The sequence below is a fragment of the Terrapene carolina genome, unplaced genomic scaffold, assembly GCF_002925995.2.
Source record: "Terrapene carolina triunguis isolate 2854851 unplaced genomic scaffold, T_m_triunguis-2.0 Scaffold148, whole genome shotgun sequence".
NCBI lineage: Eukaryota > Metazoa > Chordata > Testudines > Emydidae > Terrapene > Terrapene triunguis.
This window is the reverse complement of record NW_020664499.1, coordinates 3,698,620-3,714,348: the sequence shown is the minus strand read 5'-3', so window position 1 is coordinate 3,714,348 and position 15,729 is coordinate 3,698,620. Positions and strand designations below refer to the sequence as shown.

The following is a 15,729-nucleotide window of genomic DNA, read 5'->3' as shown; positions in this document are numbered from 1 at the left end:
TGTCTCTTGAACTCCCACTGAAGTCAAAGTAGGAGTGGAAGGTGCTCAGCAGAACTGGCAGAAATTGCTAAATTTTCATTGAGAAAAATTTTAATGAAAGTTTTCCCACCAGCTCTAATACCTAGCACTTTGCAGAATCAGGCCCCAAATCCTGCTCTCGCTTATACCTTCTACTCCATTGCCTGCACTCAGTTACACCTTTGCAAACCCACTGAAACAGTGGGGCTGTTCAAATGTAATAGACGGAGAATCTGACCCACTGATATGGAGGCCTTGGGGGAAACTAACCCTGCGGCCATTTTTCCTTTATCTCCCAGTTAACATCCTATCGACCTTAATCAACCGCCTGCAATCCTTCCTTTTTCTACTTTAGTAACAAATTTCCAAGTATCTCCATGGAGGGATTGTTCATTCATGCCTTCTGCCGCAGCAAAACCAAGTGTTTTCAGGTCCATATCCTCCTAATAAATGTTGTCAACATTTACAGAGTACAACTGAACTTTAACCACTATCAACTTCAGACCAGGTTTACAAAGGTATTTAGGCACCTAAAGATGTAGATAGGCACCTTGTGACATTTACAAAAACACTGATGTGACTCAAGAGCCCAACTCTAATTGACTTTCAATTGCTTTTGTTAATCCAACTAGCCGCCTATCTGCATCTTTGGTCACCTAAATTCCTTTGTAAATTTGACCTTCATCATAATTCAATTTTTGCATTTTGTCAACATACACTAGAGAACTTAGAATTATTACTGAGAACATCTGGTACCAAAAAGCCTAAATACCATGCAACGTTCATCAAGCAAGACACCATTATCCCTCTTTGTAACCTTTTTGATACTGTAACTTTGAGAATTACTTTTGTAATTCAAGACAAACAAGAATGTTAATGAAGGTGTCAGGGGCCGATATTTTCATTACTATCAATTTTGGGTACCCAATTTGAGACACCCTGAAGGGCCCTGATTTTCAGAATGTGCTGAGTTTCCATCCTCTGAAAATCAGGCCCCTTTGAAGTGTGCCAAGTTGGGCACCCAAACTTTAGTCACTTTTGAAAATAATGGCCTGCATCCCTGCTTTGTGCTTCCATATATTTCATTTGTACCTGAAGTGAAGGATTAGGAATTGGCACAGGGGTCAGTTTATGTCTCAAAGCAGGTGCTGATTTTGGTCTTGGTCTTTTTATCTCTGGCTCTTCAACTCTTTGAAAGCCAATGTCATCTTCACAAGATTTTCTTGAAGTTAGATGAGTGCAGTCGATCCCCTCCTCCCTGTAATAATGCCCAGCATTCCTGCTGCGCCCCTTGTGAGTGTCTGAGTCCTGCTTAAGTGCCAAGGACAATGGGGGATGGGCAGTAGCTGGGCTGGTAGGCGGGGATCCAGTTGTTACAGTAGAGTCTGATGCAGAACTTGTCTGCTGTTTATGTTTAAATTTAATAGAGTCACTTCTCTTGGGAGGGGTTGGAGGAGTTGAAGCCACTTCAGCTTTTGAGGGCTGAGGCGAATGCGCGGACACCTGATTAGGGGAGAGATAGTCCATTTTGGGAGGAGTCTGTGGTCTTTTGAAAGTGTCAGGGTCGAAGATGGACTTCCTTTGTTTTGGCTTTTTGTACACAGAGAACTTTTCAGTTTCTGCTGTTGAAATATTGACCATCACTTTAGGCCACGTACCACCACTATGCTTAGCTCCATGCCCTTTGTCTAGCGTGGTCTCAACCATGATGCAGTCGGCTACCGTGGGCTCAAATGGCAGCCTCCTGCCGTCCAAGTCAACAAGTCCATAGCCTCGTTCCCCGTAAGTGTCTGGACTAAAGGAACTAAGACTGTGTTCTGAATTACTGTGGCAGCTGTGCACAGCATTCCTGCGAGAGTCTGCTCGTAAAGCATGGCTGGAAAAGGGCTTGTGATCACAGAACGAACCACTCCCCTGGTCGCTCTGGTCCTTCTTGCCATCCAGGATGTCTGGATTGAAAATGTCTGTCTGTGTTGAACTGTTGTGTTTCAAGTTTCTTTTATTCTGAACTTGTATCTCTGATGTATGAACCCTGCAGTTCGATATTTTCTCTGAATCCTTCAGGTTTTCAAATATGTTCTGACCGCTCCACGATGAGCTCTGAGGAAAAACCTAGGAGGAGAAAAATATTTAATCAACCCAAGACTGTGGCAGATTTGGGTTTTGCACGTGACAGCCTCACCTCCCTCTCCTTCCCCCAAGCTCCCAATTTACATGGAGACTGTACCGTGAAGATGAACATAAAGGAACAAGCCTATAATCTGGGGAAAACGATGGATGGGGAGAGTAGGGGGCAGCTTAACAAAATCTCACAGATTGCTGGTACAGGGAATCAGATTGAATAAGGATTTCGATCTTTTAAAAATACTTTCACAGAGGCAGCATGGTGTAGTGGATAAGGCCCTGGACCAGGAGTCCAGAGATCTGGATTCTAGTTCTAGATCTACCACCATGCTGAATGACACCGGGCAAGTCACCTTTAGTGTCTCTGTTTTCCCTCCCACCTTTTGTCTGTCCTGTCTATTTAGCCTGCCAGCTCTCCGGGGCAGGGACTCTTACAGTGTGTATGTGGCACACCTAGCATAATCGGCCCCTAACGTCAGCTGGGGTTTCTAGGAACAACCACAGTATGAAATACCAGTGTTTCCCTACTGACAGCCCTTCAGAATGAAGACTTCTGTTTATTCCTCATCATGGGCAGAGTCTGCTTTCCCACCAGTGATCCTCACTCCTGACCCAGAGGGGACCCTTTCTAGGGGCAAGAGGACATTTAAGTTCCATGTCCATGCAGACTTCCTGCAGCTGATGCTAATGAGGGGACTATATTACCAGTTCTGTTGGTAGGTTTATTTTTTTATGTGAACAGCAATCCACAGGGAACTGAACTGAGAGCAACCACTGAATTTCACATACTGTAGGATACCTAACAGCCATCCAAAGGTGGTAATTGTGACGTTGCACTCAATATGATTTTATGAAAATATGCTAATGAGTGTGACTATAATATAACTGGAATATGCTTCATGCAAAAGGTTTCTTGTTATCATTACAAAGCTTATAATATACTGAGTATGGTCACCCTATTTGTATGTATGTATCATTCTTCTATCTGAAACTAGAAATATGAAATATAACTCTGAGGGCCTATTGTAATTATGCAAAGTGTGGGCCATTAATGGTGGTTTGGAATCTTGATGGCTCCCATCAACCAGGACAATTGACTGTGGATAGCTCTGTCTGCTTGCAGATCTTCCTGTAAGTCACGCTGGGAGGAATGAGGGCTTGAAGCCTTACAGTGACATGTGATCATGTCACCTGAACTGGAATCCATCTTTAACCTGGTGCTTTTTCAGTTAGAAGGAGGAGTGGGAACCCAAAAAGGGACAAAGGATTCCCGCCTTGTGCAAAAGATATATAAGGGGGTGGAACAGAACAAAGAGGGCTGCAGTCATGAGAAATCCCCTAGCTACCACCTGAGTTGGAACAAGGACTGAACCAGGGGAAAGGATTGGGCCCAGACTAGGAAGGTGTCCAGTCTGTAAAAGAAGCTTACTGGAACATCTCTGAGGGTGAGATTTCATCTGTAATCACTTTCTTACTGTATTTGGTTTAGACTTGTGTGTTTTATTTTATTTTGCTTGGTAAATTCACTTTGTTCTGTCTGTTATTCCTTGGAACCACTTAAATCCTACTTTCTGTATTTAATAAAATCACTTTCTACTTATTAATTAATCCAGAGTATGTATTAATACCTGGGGGGGAAACAGCTGTGCATATATCTCTATCAGTGTTATAGAGGGTGAACAATTTATGAGTTTACCCTGTATAAGCTTTATACAGGGTAAAATGGATTTATTTGGAGTTTGGACCCCATTGGGAGCTGGGCATCTGAGTGTTGGAGACAGGAACACTTCTTAAGCTGTTTTCAGTTAAGCCTGCAGTTTTGGGGGGACATTGTTCAGACCTGGGTCTGTGTTTGTAGCAGGCTAGCGTGTCTGGCTCAAACCGGGCAGGGTACTGAAGTCCCAAGCTGCCAGGGAAAACGGGCTCAGAGGTAGTCTCAGCACATCAGTTGGCAGTCCCCAAGGGGCTTTCTGTGATCCAACCCGTCACCGTAACTACCGACAGGGACCAATCCCTACTAACCAGGACAAAGCCATTTCATTTAGCTGAGTTTCCACATTACTGTATTCATTTTATGAATGTGTTCTTTTCCCCTTTACAATTAAAAAAAAAAAATGTATAAACAGAAAAAAAACCTTTTGCTTCACTTCCTCCTTTCCTGTCCCCACACTCACCTTCATCAATGAGAGGGTAAGGGAATCCCTACAGTTTCGTAGCAAAGCTTCACATTCAGTCAGTGATTTATTATCTAGTGCAATGCCATTAATCTGCATAAAAACAAGGGGAAATTAGCAAAACAAACCTAGCATCAGGCAATTGTCTTAGTTTACATTCTATGAGATAGGCAAATAGTGGTTACACCAAAAAAAAAAAAAAAAAACAACTAAAGCAAAAAGGGAAATGTCAGTATTCTGGTAAATTGGATCATTTTTGCATATCAGGAGAATGGGTCTTTTTCAGACAATTTCACTAATGAGAGATTTGCTCTAACCAGAACTGCAATTATGGACTTGCTACTTCACTAGAGCTGGCATTTAATGTATGATTGCTCCACTGCATATACCTCTACGTATCTTTATATATTTGCATGAATCTACCCTCCCTGAGATCCGTTCCTCTGAATAAAATATATAACCCCCAGCAGTTCCCAGAAGAGATAAGTAGCATCCTGGAGGAGACAAGAGTCTAACCACTTTCTCTAACGTGGTTCTGAAATAGCAGGTATATCAGAGGGAGAGTCTTCTCAAGTTCAGAGGAAGTCTGAAGGTAAAGACAGGCCTTCATGGGATTTTACAAATTGCAGGAGCATCTGTAGTTTAATCAACACATCCAGAAGTGGAATGGAGACATAGGTCCACTTTTAACGGAAGAATAGTCATAAGATCATCCCAGATAATTTCTATTTCTAAACTCTAATGGAGGTCTAAAGAAGATTCCTTGAACTGAAGTCCTTGTATTAAGTCATCTTACCTATCGTTTATTGTGAAAAGGGAAGGCAGTGAGATTGTCCACAAATATGTCTGAAGGATGAGTTACTGCAACCATATTTTCAAAACTTCACCAATGAAACTACTAAACGTGGCCTGTATTTTCTATTACTCACCCAACCTACAAACACCAACATGTTTATTCAATAGATCATTAGATTTAAAACTGAGAAAAACATGGTAAAATGAGTCAAATAAAAAGGTTTTAGGTTTTAAAGAAAAGGAAAAGTGTTTCATACTATCTGTGGTACTGAAATTCTATTTGTTCTTTAGACTTACGGCAATTATTCTATCTCCCACAGCAAGGGACCCATCTTTGGCAGCAGGGCTACCGGGCACAACAGCAGCAGCAAATACTCCATTTTCTAAACTAATTCCACTATCTGAAATCCATAAAGATAAAACAAATTCATTTCTACAGTTCAAATAATTTAGCACATATCTGACTTACCTGCATGAACAAGAAACGCATGTAATAAAAATGCAGTTGAAAATAAATTAGCTTAACTTCTAATAACGTTTAAAAAAAAACCACAGAAAAACAATGGGAAAAGGGTTACAGGTAACCCAAAATGTAATATAGCTTTATAAGCACTTTCTAGTGGAGAAAAAAAGATTGTAGGGATTTGCAAGCTTATTCAACTGAACTCCTATAAGCCTCCTGATAGAGGACAAACTAGAGGTGAGAAATGATACATTAGCAGTATTCGTGCAAGAAATCTATCCTTAACTTAAGTCACTACTTCTTGTTCAGTTAAAAAAAAACAGCTAATGAGAACCCTTATCTAGGAAGTCATAACAATTCAAGCGAGTGGACTAATAGCTTGCCCTGAGCATTCAAATGTAAATAATTACCTTTATGCCCAGCAAGATTGATGTGCAGAGGTGTTATCACTTTCCCGCCTAAGGACTTCCTTCTTCGGATCACCATATTAATAACGCCTCCTCCATTAAGTACAGCTTTTATAACTTGCTTCTTATCCTTATTAGTAAGATCCACATCATTTATCTTCAGCAACCAATCATTCACTCTGGCAGTTAAAAGAAAGGCAAGGAAGTCCATGTTATAGGAATACTTTGCTGCACATTGCAAATATGCAATAATTAATTAAAAGGACCATAATAGCACTAGTACAACCTTGATATGCCACCCTCAATTGTCTAACACTCCCCATTTCTGAAAAAGGATGATGTTTCCCAGCATCTATTAATGACATTGAGTAAGCCCCAGGTCCTCCTGGTTCCACCGCCATTGCTTACCCCACTAGCCCTCAGCATCTCCTAGTCAAGTTACTGATTCTGGGACACCTCGTATCTAAAAATGTGGTGAGTGGCACTTCTGTGCAGGTACATTAAACATTATTAGCTTCATGTTAGAGCTGGCCTAACTAAACACAGATATTTCAAGCAATATTTATGAGAGGTAGGTACTCTTGTAAAGTGAATAAGTCATGGTTATTATCTCAATAGTCAGGGCTCAGATTTTGTCAAACCACTTAAATATGCCGTTCCTCTGTTACCCCAAAAGTTTTATTGTTCTTGGAAACTGTCTCGTGCATGAGCCAATCTCAAAATCTACCTATGTTTCAAGTATTCTGATGCAATTTTGTTGGGCAGACATAGCATTTCATTAGACACTTTCAAAAAATTTCAAATGGGAGCCATTTAAAGCCCTTTAATATCAGAGAGTATTCCCTTAATTTAAACAAAAAGGTCACAGTATGTTCCAGCTTTTATTGAGACCTCAACTGTAAAAATCTGAAAACATGAGTTACAAAGCAGGCGAAAGTTAGCCTTATAATTGGACTGTGGCTGTAACTTTAACTATGGAGCGGCTTCTTTCCATAATAAACCCTACACACATCTGCAGAGCCTGGACAAGAGCTCTGGTTCTACTGCTTCAAAATGCAAGCCTCTACCACTTATGGAAAGGAAGGTCTCCTCTAGCTTTGTGGTACAGACAACACAATTTTTTGTGAGCTTAAACCAACCAATGGAGGGCCAGATGCTTGAACAGTCCATGATTCTACTTCCACTTAAGAGGCAAAAAACTTGAATTGACACTATGGCATCACGACTGGGTCACAGACTATCCATAATCTTTTTTCCCCCCAACTATAACTTGCCCACAAATTCTCAAGAAGATCTAAGTAAATGGAAAGTTTGAAGAGACAGAAACAGGCTAAGTGCTAGAGCAGACAAACCAGCAACAGACAAATGTCAACATTTCAAATTGGGATTTTTTAAAAAATGATCTGTAAATCAAGAATGACTAGATTTATTTCCATAATGCTTTGCAAACACCTTCTTCTTACTGCAATTTTCAGATCAAACCAATTTTCAAAGCCTAAATTATTAGGGAGCTAAAACAGAACCCACTTAAAATATGGAGAGGTGACCAACCATCCATAATATTTTGATCTTTTTTTTTTTCTTTTACAACCAAAGCAAATTAAAATAAGTGCTTCCAAGTGGCATGCAAATGATTTACCAGTTAACACTGTACCTTAATCGACCATCTGCAATACTTCCTTTGTCTACTTTGGTGACAAAAATCCCACAGTCTCCAGGGAAGTATGGTTCATTCACACCTTCTGCCACATCAAAACCAAGTGCTTTCAAGTCCATATCCTCCTAATAAACATTGTTAATGTTACAAGCGATTCAACTGGAATTCAAACTAATTTGCATTTGTATGAAAACAGAAGTTGTAAACTGAGTGCTCTTACTATGCCCTTATTTTGTATCTTTTGTGCTTTAACAATATCTCAGATGTACAAATTATTATACACAGATTTCAGTTCCTCCCCGAGGTATTAAAGGGATTAATACAACCTTGTTTACTATTTTATTATTACCATTAGTGTTAGGAATTAATCTCCTTGTTTTAAAAAATATTATAAATATTTGTTTATTTATTTATTTACACATACACCATTTTTATATAAAGGCAACAGTTGTGTGGTTTACAAGATTAGATGGCAAAGTTATCTATGGTTTGTACTCCACAAGAGGGAGTAGATTTCCTGTAACAAATCTTTTTGATAATGGTCTATTGTGCTTTAATGTGTCAGCTTTTCATATCTGACTGGTATGATATTTGTTGTAAATACTGCATTTATAGTATGTAACCACAATTAAAATTAATAATGTTTAAAAATACATATTCAACAAACAGCATTATTTTTATAATCCATTGTACAAGGGATGTAATGCTGAAACATCAAGCAATTCATTTATATAAAACATTAAAGTCTTCAATGTATCTTGGGCTTACTCGGTCTTTTTCAAACTCCACCACTTCTGTTTCCCATTCCAGAGAATCTGTGTCTATAGCTGAATCATGAGAACTGTGGGCCATCAACTGCCGAAACCTGGCTTCCTTTTCCAACTGGTTCTCCATCTTCTCTCTATGGAATGAAAGACATGTGTTTATAGGTGATTCAGCAGCTCCCTTGTAAAGAAACGAATGAATGAGATTATGTACTTTACAGTTCCTTCTCTAATTTAGCAATACAATCTCTGTTCAGTCTATCCAATCCCACAATCTAAGTAGAAACCTGAAATCACTTTTTAAAACTTCATTTCCTTCATATTGTAATCTTCTCTTATATGAACTGTAGGAAACTTACAAACAAGTTCCATTCATGAACATATAGAAAATGCTTCTCAAGAAAGTTAGCAGTAGATTCTTCCCCTCCTCCCCCCAGATAAGCTGCTCCAAATAGTAAGGGAGAAGTGGAGGTGATTTAGCACTGAAAATAAGATCTTCTACCACTCTGAAAAATTATGTGATGCATGTTTTCTCCTCTTATTTATAATTCAGTGGGAATCTGGAGGTAATGAACAAAGCTATAGTGAAAGCCTGACTGCAATGAAAGTGTTGCTTCAGTGCATTTCAACAGACACATTTGGTATGTAGACATGTTCCGAACACATTACGCTTCTGACTGAACAGTATAATCAGAATGAAGACTTTCTTATTTGCTGGGGGGTAACATGACTAACCAACCAGCTCCTTTTGCCCTGTACACAATGCTGATCTATAAATTCATCTACACATGGATCCTATTGTGTACAATAGGTGTTTAAGATTCATTTAATCTTAACAGAAAAGGTGGGTATATTGCAGGCAAAAGGTTATGATAGCCAAGGGCACACAGATTTCAAAATAATTACTATCTCATCAGTATATGTTGACTTGAAAATTTCTCTTTTTCTAACTGAATAGCTTTTAAAAAAGCATTAGAACCAAGATACTTTCTTAAAGCTCAAGCTGCAATAAAACGTTTGATTACTATTTAAGCTGAGTAAGTTACTGAAGTTAGCTGGACCAGAAGGAGCCCTGCTTTGTGTTGGGGCACTGTGTCTACACTAGGGGGTTTGTGTACTAGTGTTATCTTAGTCACACGGATGCAGACTTCGCTTATGTAGACAGGCCTGAAGAATCTGTTAATGAAAGGTTTCTAGTATAAAAAGCATTCTATGCAATGAAATCGTTTTATAACATACTTTAGTTCCTTCAGTTCACGCACAGCATCATTTTTTTGCTTTCTCATGTCATCGAGATTGCGAAGAGCCTCTGCCAAGTCACTCACAGCTCTGTCTCGCTCTCTCCTCAAGTTGTCACACAAAGTCCTTTGAAAATAACAGATGTTCAGGTAAAACTTTAAAGCTGCAACTTACATTTACTAACTTACAGAACCCTGAATCCTTATACCAGCCATGTCCTTTAACTGCTACAAAATCCTTCCTTTAGAAATTCCACTTTTGTACTTAGTGTTTATCTAGAACAAAAGAGGCGTTAGGTGTTCTACAAACAGTAAGACCATGACTAGATCCTCACAAATCAGGCTTCAGGTCCCTTGCTTTTTAGACCATGGGTACTACAGAGTTGGCCACTATGTGTGGAGGAAGAGGTACCCTGTTACCACTCTCAGACCGCTGTGCTGATGGGCTCTGGAGGGATGTTTACCAGAGAGAAGTTAGTATGGTGATAAAGGGGTAGGTTGTTAAGAAGGATGTCTTGGAAGACCCTACCAAATTAAGAAGGGGTATTCTCCTATTACTTAAGTACACTGTGATAAAATCATGCGTTGGCTCAAAAAAGTTAAAAGATGTGCTATCAAAAACCGTCAAACTCTGAAAGAGTCAGCTGCACTACAAGAACACCACTGCCATTAAGATTATGAAGAGCACCACCGTATCAGCTAACATGTTTACCGTATGCTTTCTCTTTCCGCAACTATCTTGTCCCGTTCTTGAAAGGCCCAATCTCTCCGACATTTGGCTACTTCTGCTTCCTGGACGGCTTCCTTTAGCTCCTGTGACATGGCCTCATATTGCTTCCGAAGCATTTCAATTTCTTTGTTAGCTCTTTCTATGTCCAATGTAGCAGAATCTTGGATCTATGAGTTCAAATATATAGAAATATTTATTTTATGTACAATTCATAGAATGAGTATGCACACTGGGTTTTGTAACCCTTACTACAGGTTTGTTATATGAAGGGCTTAGTCCTGAAATCCTGCCACAGACTAAACTACCATTGAGTGGTAATCCCAAAATCAGTGGGAACTTTGCCTGCGTAAAGGGTTCAGGGCTGGGTCTAAGCATTTTAGTCAATAGGAAGAGAGGATGGTCAACGACTCATAGGACTGTAATCTATGGTGGAAGATTCTTCATCTTAGAGCAAAATCAATATATACTTCATATTTCAGTGATATCTTGCTGACTCATTGATGTGTTTTAGCACACAGACGGAAGATGTCTAAGGACAGCTAGAAACAAGATAACACAGTGAACAATCATGGCACAGACAGGCTGTTTTAGTGTCTAGGACTGATCCTGTGACAGGCAGTAAACATCAGACGTACAGATTTACAGTACACCTACACTTGTGATTCACTGTCTCCAATCTCCCAAGGAGAATAATAGATCTCTAAGCAATTTTTGTTTTAATTCAACGTTTTAGAAAAGATTTTATTTCTCCTTTTTAAAAAAAATGAACCTGCACCTCTCTACCATTGCAGATTTTAAACACCAAAGGAAATAGTGACAATGACAATGCTGACTGAAAGAGAACACTTCTATGTGTGCCCACAAGAGAAAAGCTTATTTTAACACAATCACATTTCAAGCCCTAATCTTGCAGATAGTTACAAATGAGCTTAACTTGACATATGTGAGTAGTCCTGATGAACTCAATGGGACCACTGTCTTGAGTAAAGTTAAGCAACTGTGTGTTTGCAGGAACAGGGTCTAAATACATGTAGAGGGGTCCTACTAGTGCTAGGAGGTCAATACACCCAGGACACTACACTTTTAGGGCTGTCTGCCTCCCTGAATGGTTTTAATTGTAGCCATTCATGCTTAAAACCCCCAGCCACATTCCAACCCACCACTCCGAAAAGTGTAATACTAATTCATGAGAACTAACAGAAGCCACAAAAATTCATGTCTTGCCTTTCATTGTGCTATTTCCCTTCCCACTCTTCCACACGCACCCCCACCGCATCCCTCAAAATCCCCAAATGAACCCACAACAACTGAGATTTGACCCTATGTAGTATGTATCCAGCAGTGAGTATATCACTGAGATCTCCACTCAGCTTTTTCAGGATCCTCCACTCCTCTTCATAAAACAAAGACAGGCCCTAAGAAGTCACATTTCACTCCTCTTGAGGGTCTTTTGTTGGAGCCCTACAGTTCCTTCTCTGTATCTCCCCTGCAGTACAGATCCTTAAAAGCTGTTGTAACAGCCATCTCTCATTCAGCAGAGGATTTGGTAGGGCTCCTCCTTTGGAGTCCATCAAATGCAACTCTTTACCTATCTGGGAGGTGGGGGCACACTGCTGAGTGAGAAGATGCTGCCGGTCCTGCCTACATGAAGTATTCCCAAACTCATGCTGATACTCTGAAGAAGGCTGCAAATCAAGCCAAGGTCTTCCCATATCAGTGGTTTTTGATGGGGGGAGGTGGAGAAGAGCTTTCTGCACAACAAGATAGAAAGTTGGAGGCATGATAGCCAACTGAAAATAAAAGGGTTCTGCACAGCCCAGTTGAATTCCTAGTTTTATTGCTCACTCGGATGCTGATTCAAGATTGACAAATATACATGGCATAGAAAGCTGAAGATGGGGGAGTTTTTGTGGTGAAAAGAGTCTATTATGATACAGGATTGATACCATAATGAAATTAGATAAATGAAAATACGCCTTTCTCACACACAAAAAAACCTTCTGAAGGATCTTTGCTAATATAAAATTACTGTAAATCCTGTAGTTCTTTCTCAAGCATGAGAAGCAGGGATAGTGTAGGATTTTACGTATTACTACATTACAATATATGTATGTATGAAATATATTACATATAATAGATCTACAAACATGCAAAACTGCAAGACTATTTTAACTCTTCTATATAATCACTAACAGTCACAGCTTGATATGCTCCATCATCTCTTTAATGATCTGTATATCCTAGTGTGATTGAATGTAAAAAATTTATGCAGAACAGAAAAACTTTTTAGTCACACTTATAAATTGCTCTATAAAAGGTTTAAATTGTTGGCACACATAATAAGCATGTTACAGACATAAGTGGCTATGTAACAGATATATATGAGCACACCAGCAGAAGGTATTACAGATTGTTTTAAGTGACTGAGATGGGGCACAGAGGACTCATACCAGCAAAGAAGGGGTTAAGGAGTGCCTTTAGATCCAACTAGCCCCACCCTGCTCACCTGCAGCCAATGCCAAGCCAAGCGGGAGAATAAAAAGACCACCTGGCTCAGTTCAGGGCTGACAGGCAAAGAGCCTGCTAGCCAGAGCAGCAAGACCCCAAGGAGCGAACAACACTCAAATCAGAGACTAGTGGGGGAACCAAGCCCAAAGGAAAGGGCAGGGACGCACCGCCCCACCCCTCCTCCCACCAGAAGACTGGGGGACAGACTGGTGTTTGGGGATTTTTTTTGTTATTGAACATTTTTGGGGTTGAGCCCCTCAATCCTACCCAGGACTGGAATAAGACTGACAGGAAAACTAGCTGGTGGGACAGAGCCTGCCTCAGTGGGGTTCTGGAAGATCCACAAGGGGGTGATGCTCCAGACACACCACTACTGTAATCTGCTGAACTGTTGGGCTATAACAGTCTGTTAACCATATATTAAAAAGAAAATCTATTAACTATTTATTAACCCCTTATAAATGGAAACTTAAAAACTGTGACTGATTGATTTATTTTAAACAAGTAGTCTAGTCACTCCCCCCTCATAAGAAGTGTGTGCAGGCATGCATAAGAGGCATTCTTCATTGAATTAAAAAAAAAAAAAAAAAGCTTTGTACCAAGACATTTACACGCCTGCCGAATGGCATTTACTCTCCTCGACCTAAAAAGAAAAAGCCATCTTCAAAGACAGCCAGTACCTGACGAGCTTGGTAATATTCCCTTAGCAGATGGTCTCTCTGGATGATAGCTTCTGTTCTCTCTTTCCTGGCAACATCTCTTTCTTCCTTCACTGTCTCTATATCCTTGCAAGCTTGATCAAGCTCCTTCTGGGCCTCAGCCTTGTCCTTCACTTCATGACAGTACTTTTCCAGCAACTCATTCCTCTCACAAATTGCTCGATCTCTTTCCACTAGAGCTGAGTTTAGCTCCTACAACGAGACCCATTGTTTGCAGGGTGTTAGGTACAGAGCAGTATTTCTTCTTTCCAGTTGAATACACATTGACACCTTAAAAACTGGGGGTGTATAACGAACGTTCTGCAAAAAGGGGAATTGTACAGCTCTGTCCCCATATTAAATGCAGAAAAAGAATAGCCAACAACATTCAGGAAAGTGTTAAAACTGCCATACCATCACCTTTAAACACCTTGCTGTCTGAATAATGAAGCACATAATCTAGGAACACTCATGGTTCTGAGAAACCTGGAGAAAGGACATTTGTTGCAAGTCCTCAGGAGTCCTGGATAGCCAGTCAGATTTAACACAAAACAATCATATTACATATTTTAAACACATTTTTATTCAAAGTTGTAATTACATAGTGCTATACAGCTCCCCTTTGCAGAATGGTAGCACAAAGCTTTCCCTTTTGTGTTATTTCAAAGCAATTTCCTTCATTATTACACAGCTGAGATAATGTTTTCCAACCTAAGTTAATGAGTGCCCTGTAGCTTCACATTTGTTTTAAAGGGACATGAGTATCTTACAGTGTAAGACACCAATTGTGTGTACATGTACCGTGAAATATTATTATAAGAATATGATGTGCCATAAAATACTGTGAACAATACATTACATTGAATGTAGCATGCGAATCAACTGCAAGGTGTGAACATTCTACTAATGGGCCTGTGCAACACCATGAAGACAAAGAGTTATTCTTAGGAGACTTTAAATAGGGCTGTTAAGATCATAAAAACAATCCTGCTGTTATATTACAACAGAGATTTTTGTATAGCAGTTAGAGTAGGAGACTTGCACCAGGACTCCTGGGTTCTATTCCCACCACTCACTCAGTCTGTATGACCTTGAACAAATCACTTGTCCTGATTTTCTTAGGTGCTGACTTCAGTGGGAGCTGTGGCTGTTTAGTACCTCAGAAAAAAATCAGGCCCACCACATCAGTCTGTAGCATGGCTTGAATAATTTCTCTGCAGAAAGTGCTTTGAGATACTTGGATAAAGGTTATATAGAAGTAATAAAGCTTCATCAGCGTTCAGCAGAGCCAAAAGGCCAACAAAGCATTGGGGCAAAGGAATCACTCCTGAAAAGGCTTTTAAATATTAGAAAATCATACTTTAAAATTTTGGAAAAATTAGGCACAGCCATAATTTTCTCAGAGGTGCTCACACTGACATAAAATAAAGCAACTGGCTGATTTAGAACAGACATCTCTTCTTTCCAACCAGTAGTAAGGCCTCCTCTCAGCTTTATTTGTTTTATGCAGTTTAGACTGAACAGCAACCTGACAGCACAAGATCAAATATCATCTGATGCCCGTCAAAACAATTCCCAATAGAAAATGCAGCGCTCTGATCTGAATAATCATTCTGCGTGGCACCGACATGATGGCTGAATAGGTTGAGAGTGTTAAATTCCACACAATGGTGGGAAAGCAGGACTTCTGGATATGAGTAGGTGAAAACAGAGACTACCAGTGTGGAAGGGAAGATTGCTAACATGGTTGTGTGTCTGGATCACCAGAGAATTCTCTTCTCTTTAGCAAACAGAAATGGATGCTGTAAATATAAAAAACTGTGGAACTTCAGTCCCAAATCCCAGCTGAAGAGTTTATCCTATTATCTTGGTAAACAAGAACCGCCACATTGCAGCTATTATTTACAAAAGGTACTGCTACAACTATAAGCGTGGGACAGTGCTAATAATGATCGGGCAAGTGTTGCTCATTCTTGCTCAATTTGCTTCTGCCTACAGGTATGTAAAACTCAAATTACACAGTTTCATTACTATATAATCAAATGGAGAATGTAGCTGGTTTACAGGCAGAAAGTGAACTGCTGCTTGCATCTGTGATAAAAATTCTTACTCTTGTAGGAAGTTTTCAAATGTGAATACATTGTGATCAGGGC

General features: G+C 39.8%; 1 protein-coding gene across 1 annotated transcript in view; it reads right to left on the bottom strand.

The window, feature by feature from the left end:
• LOC112106592 (disks large homolog 5) overlaps positions 1-15,729 on the bottom strand; it is a 205,559-nt gene that overhangs the window by 35,699 nt on the left and 154,131 nt on the right. Inside the window, exons 8-16 of the mRNA XM_026653756.2 lie at positions 13,559-13,789; positions 10,353-10,537; positions 9,642-9,767; positions 8,407-8,539; positions 7,636-7,763; positions 5,985-6,160; positions 5,409-5,512; positions 4,317-4,409; positions 1,111-2,130 (exon numbers count right to left, since the gene is read on the bottom strand). Coding sequence (XP_026509541.1) covers positions 1,111-2,130; positions 4,317-4,409; positions 5,409-5,512; positions 5,985-6,160; positions 7,636-7,763; positions 8,407-8,539; positions 9,642-9,767; positions 10,353-10,537; positions 13,559-13,789 — 2,196 coding nt within the window. The remainder of the gene's footprint in view (positions 1-1,110; positions 2,131-4,316; positions 4,410-5,408; positions 5,513-5,984; positions 6,161-7,635; positions 7,764-8,406; positions 8,540-9,641; positions 9,768-10,352; positions 10,538-13,558; positions 13,790-15,729) is intronic.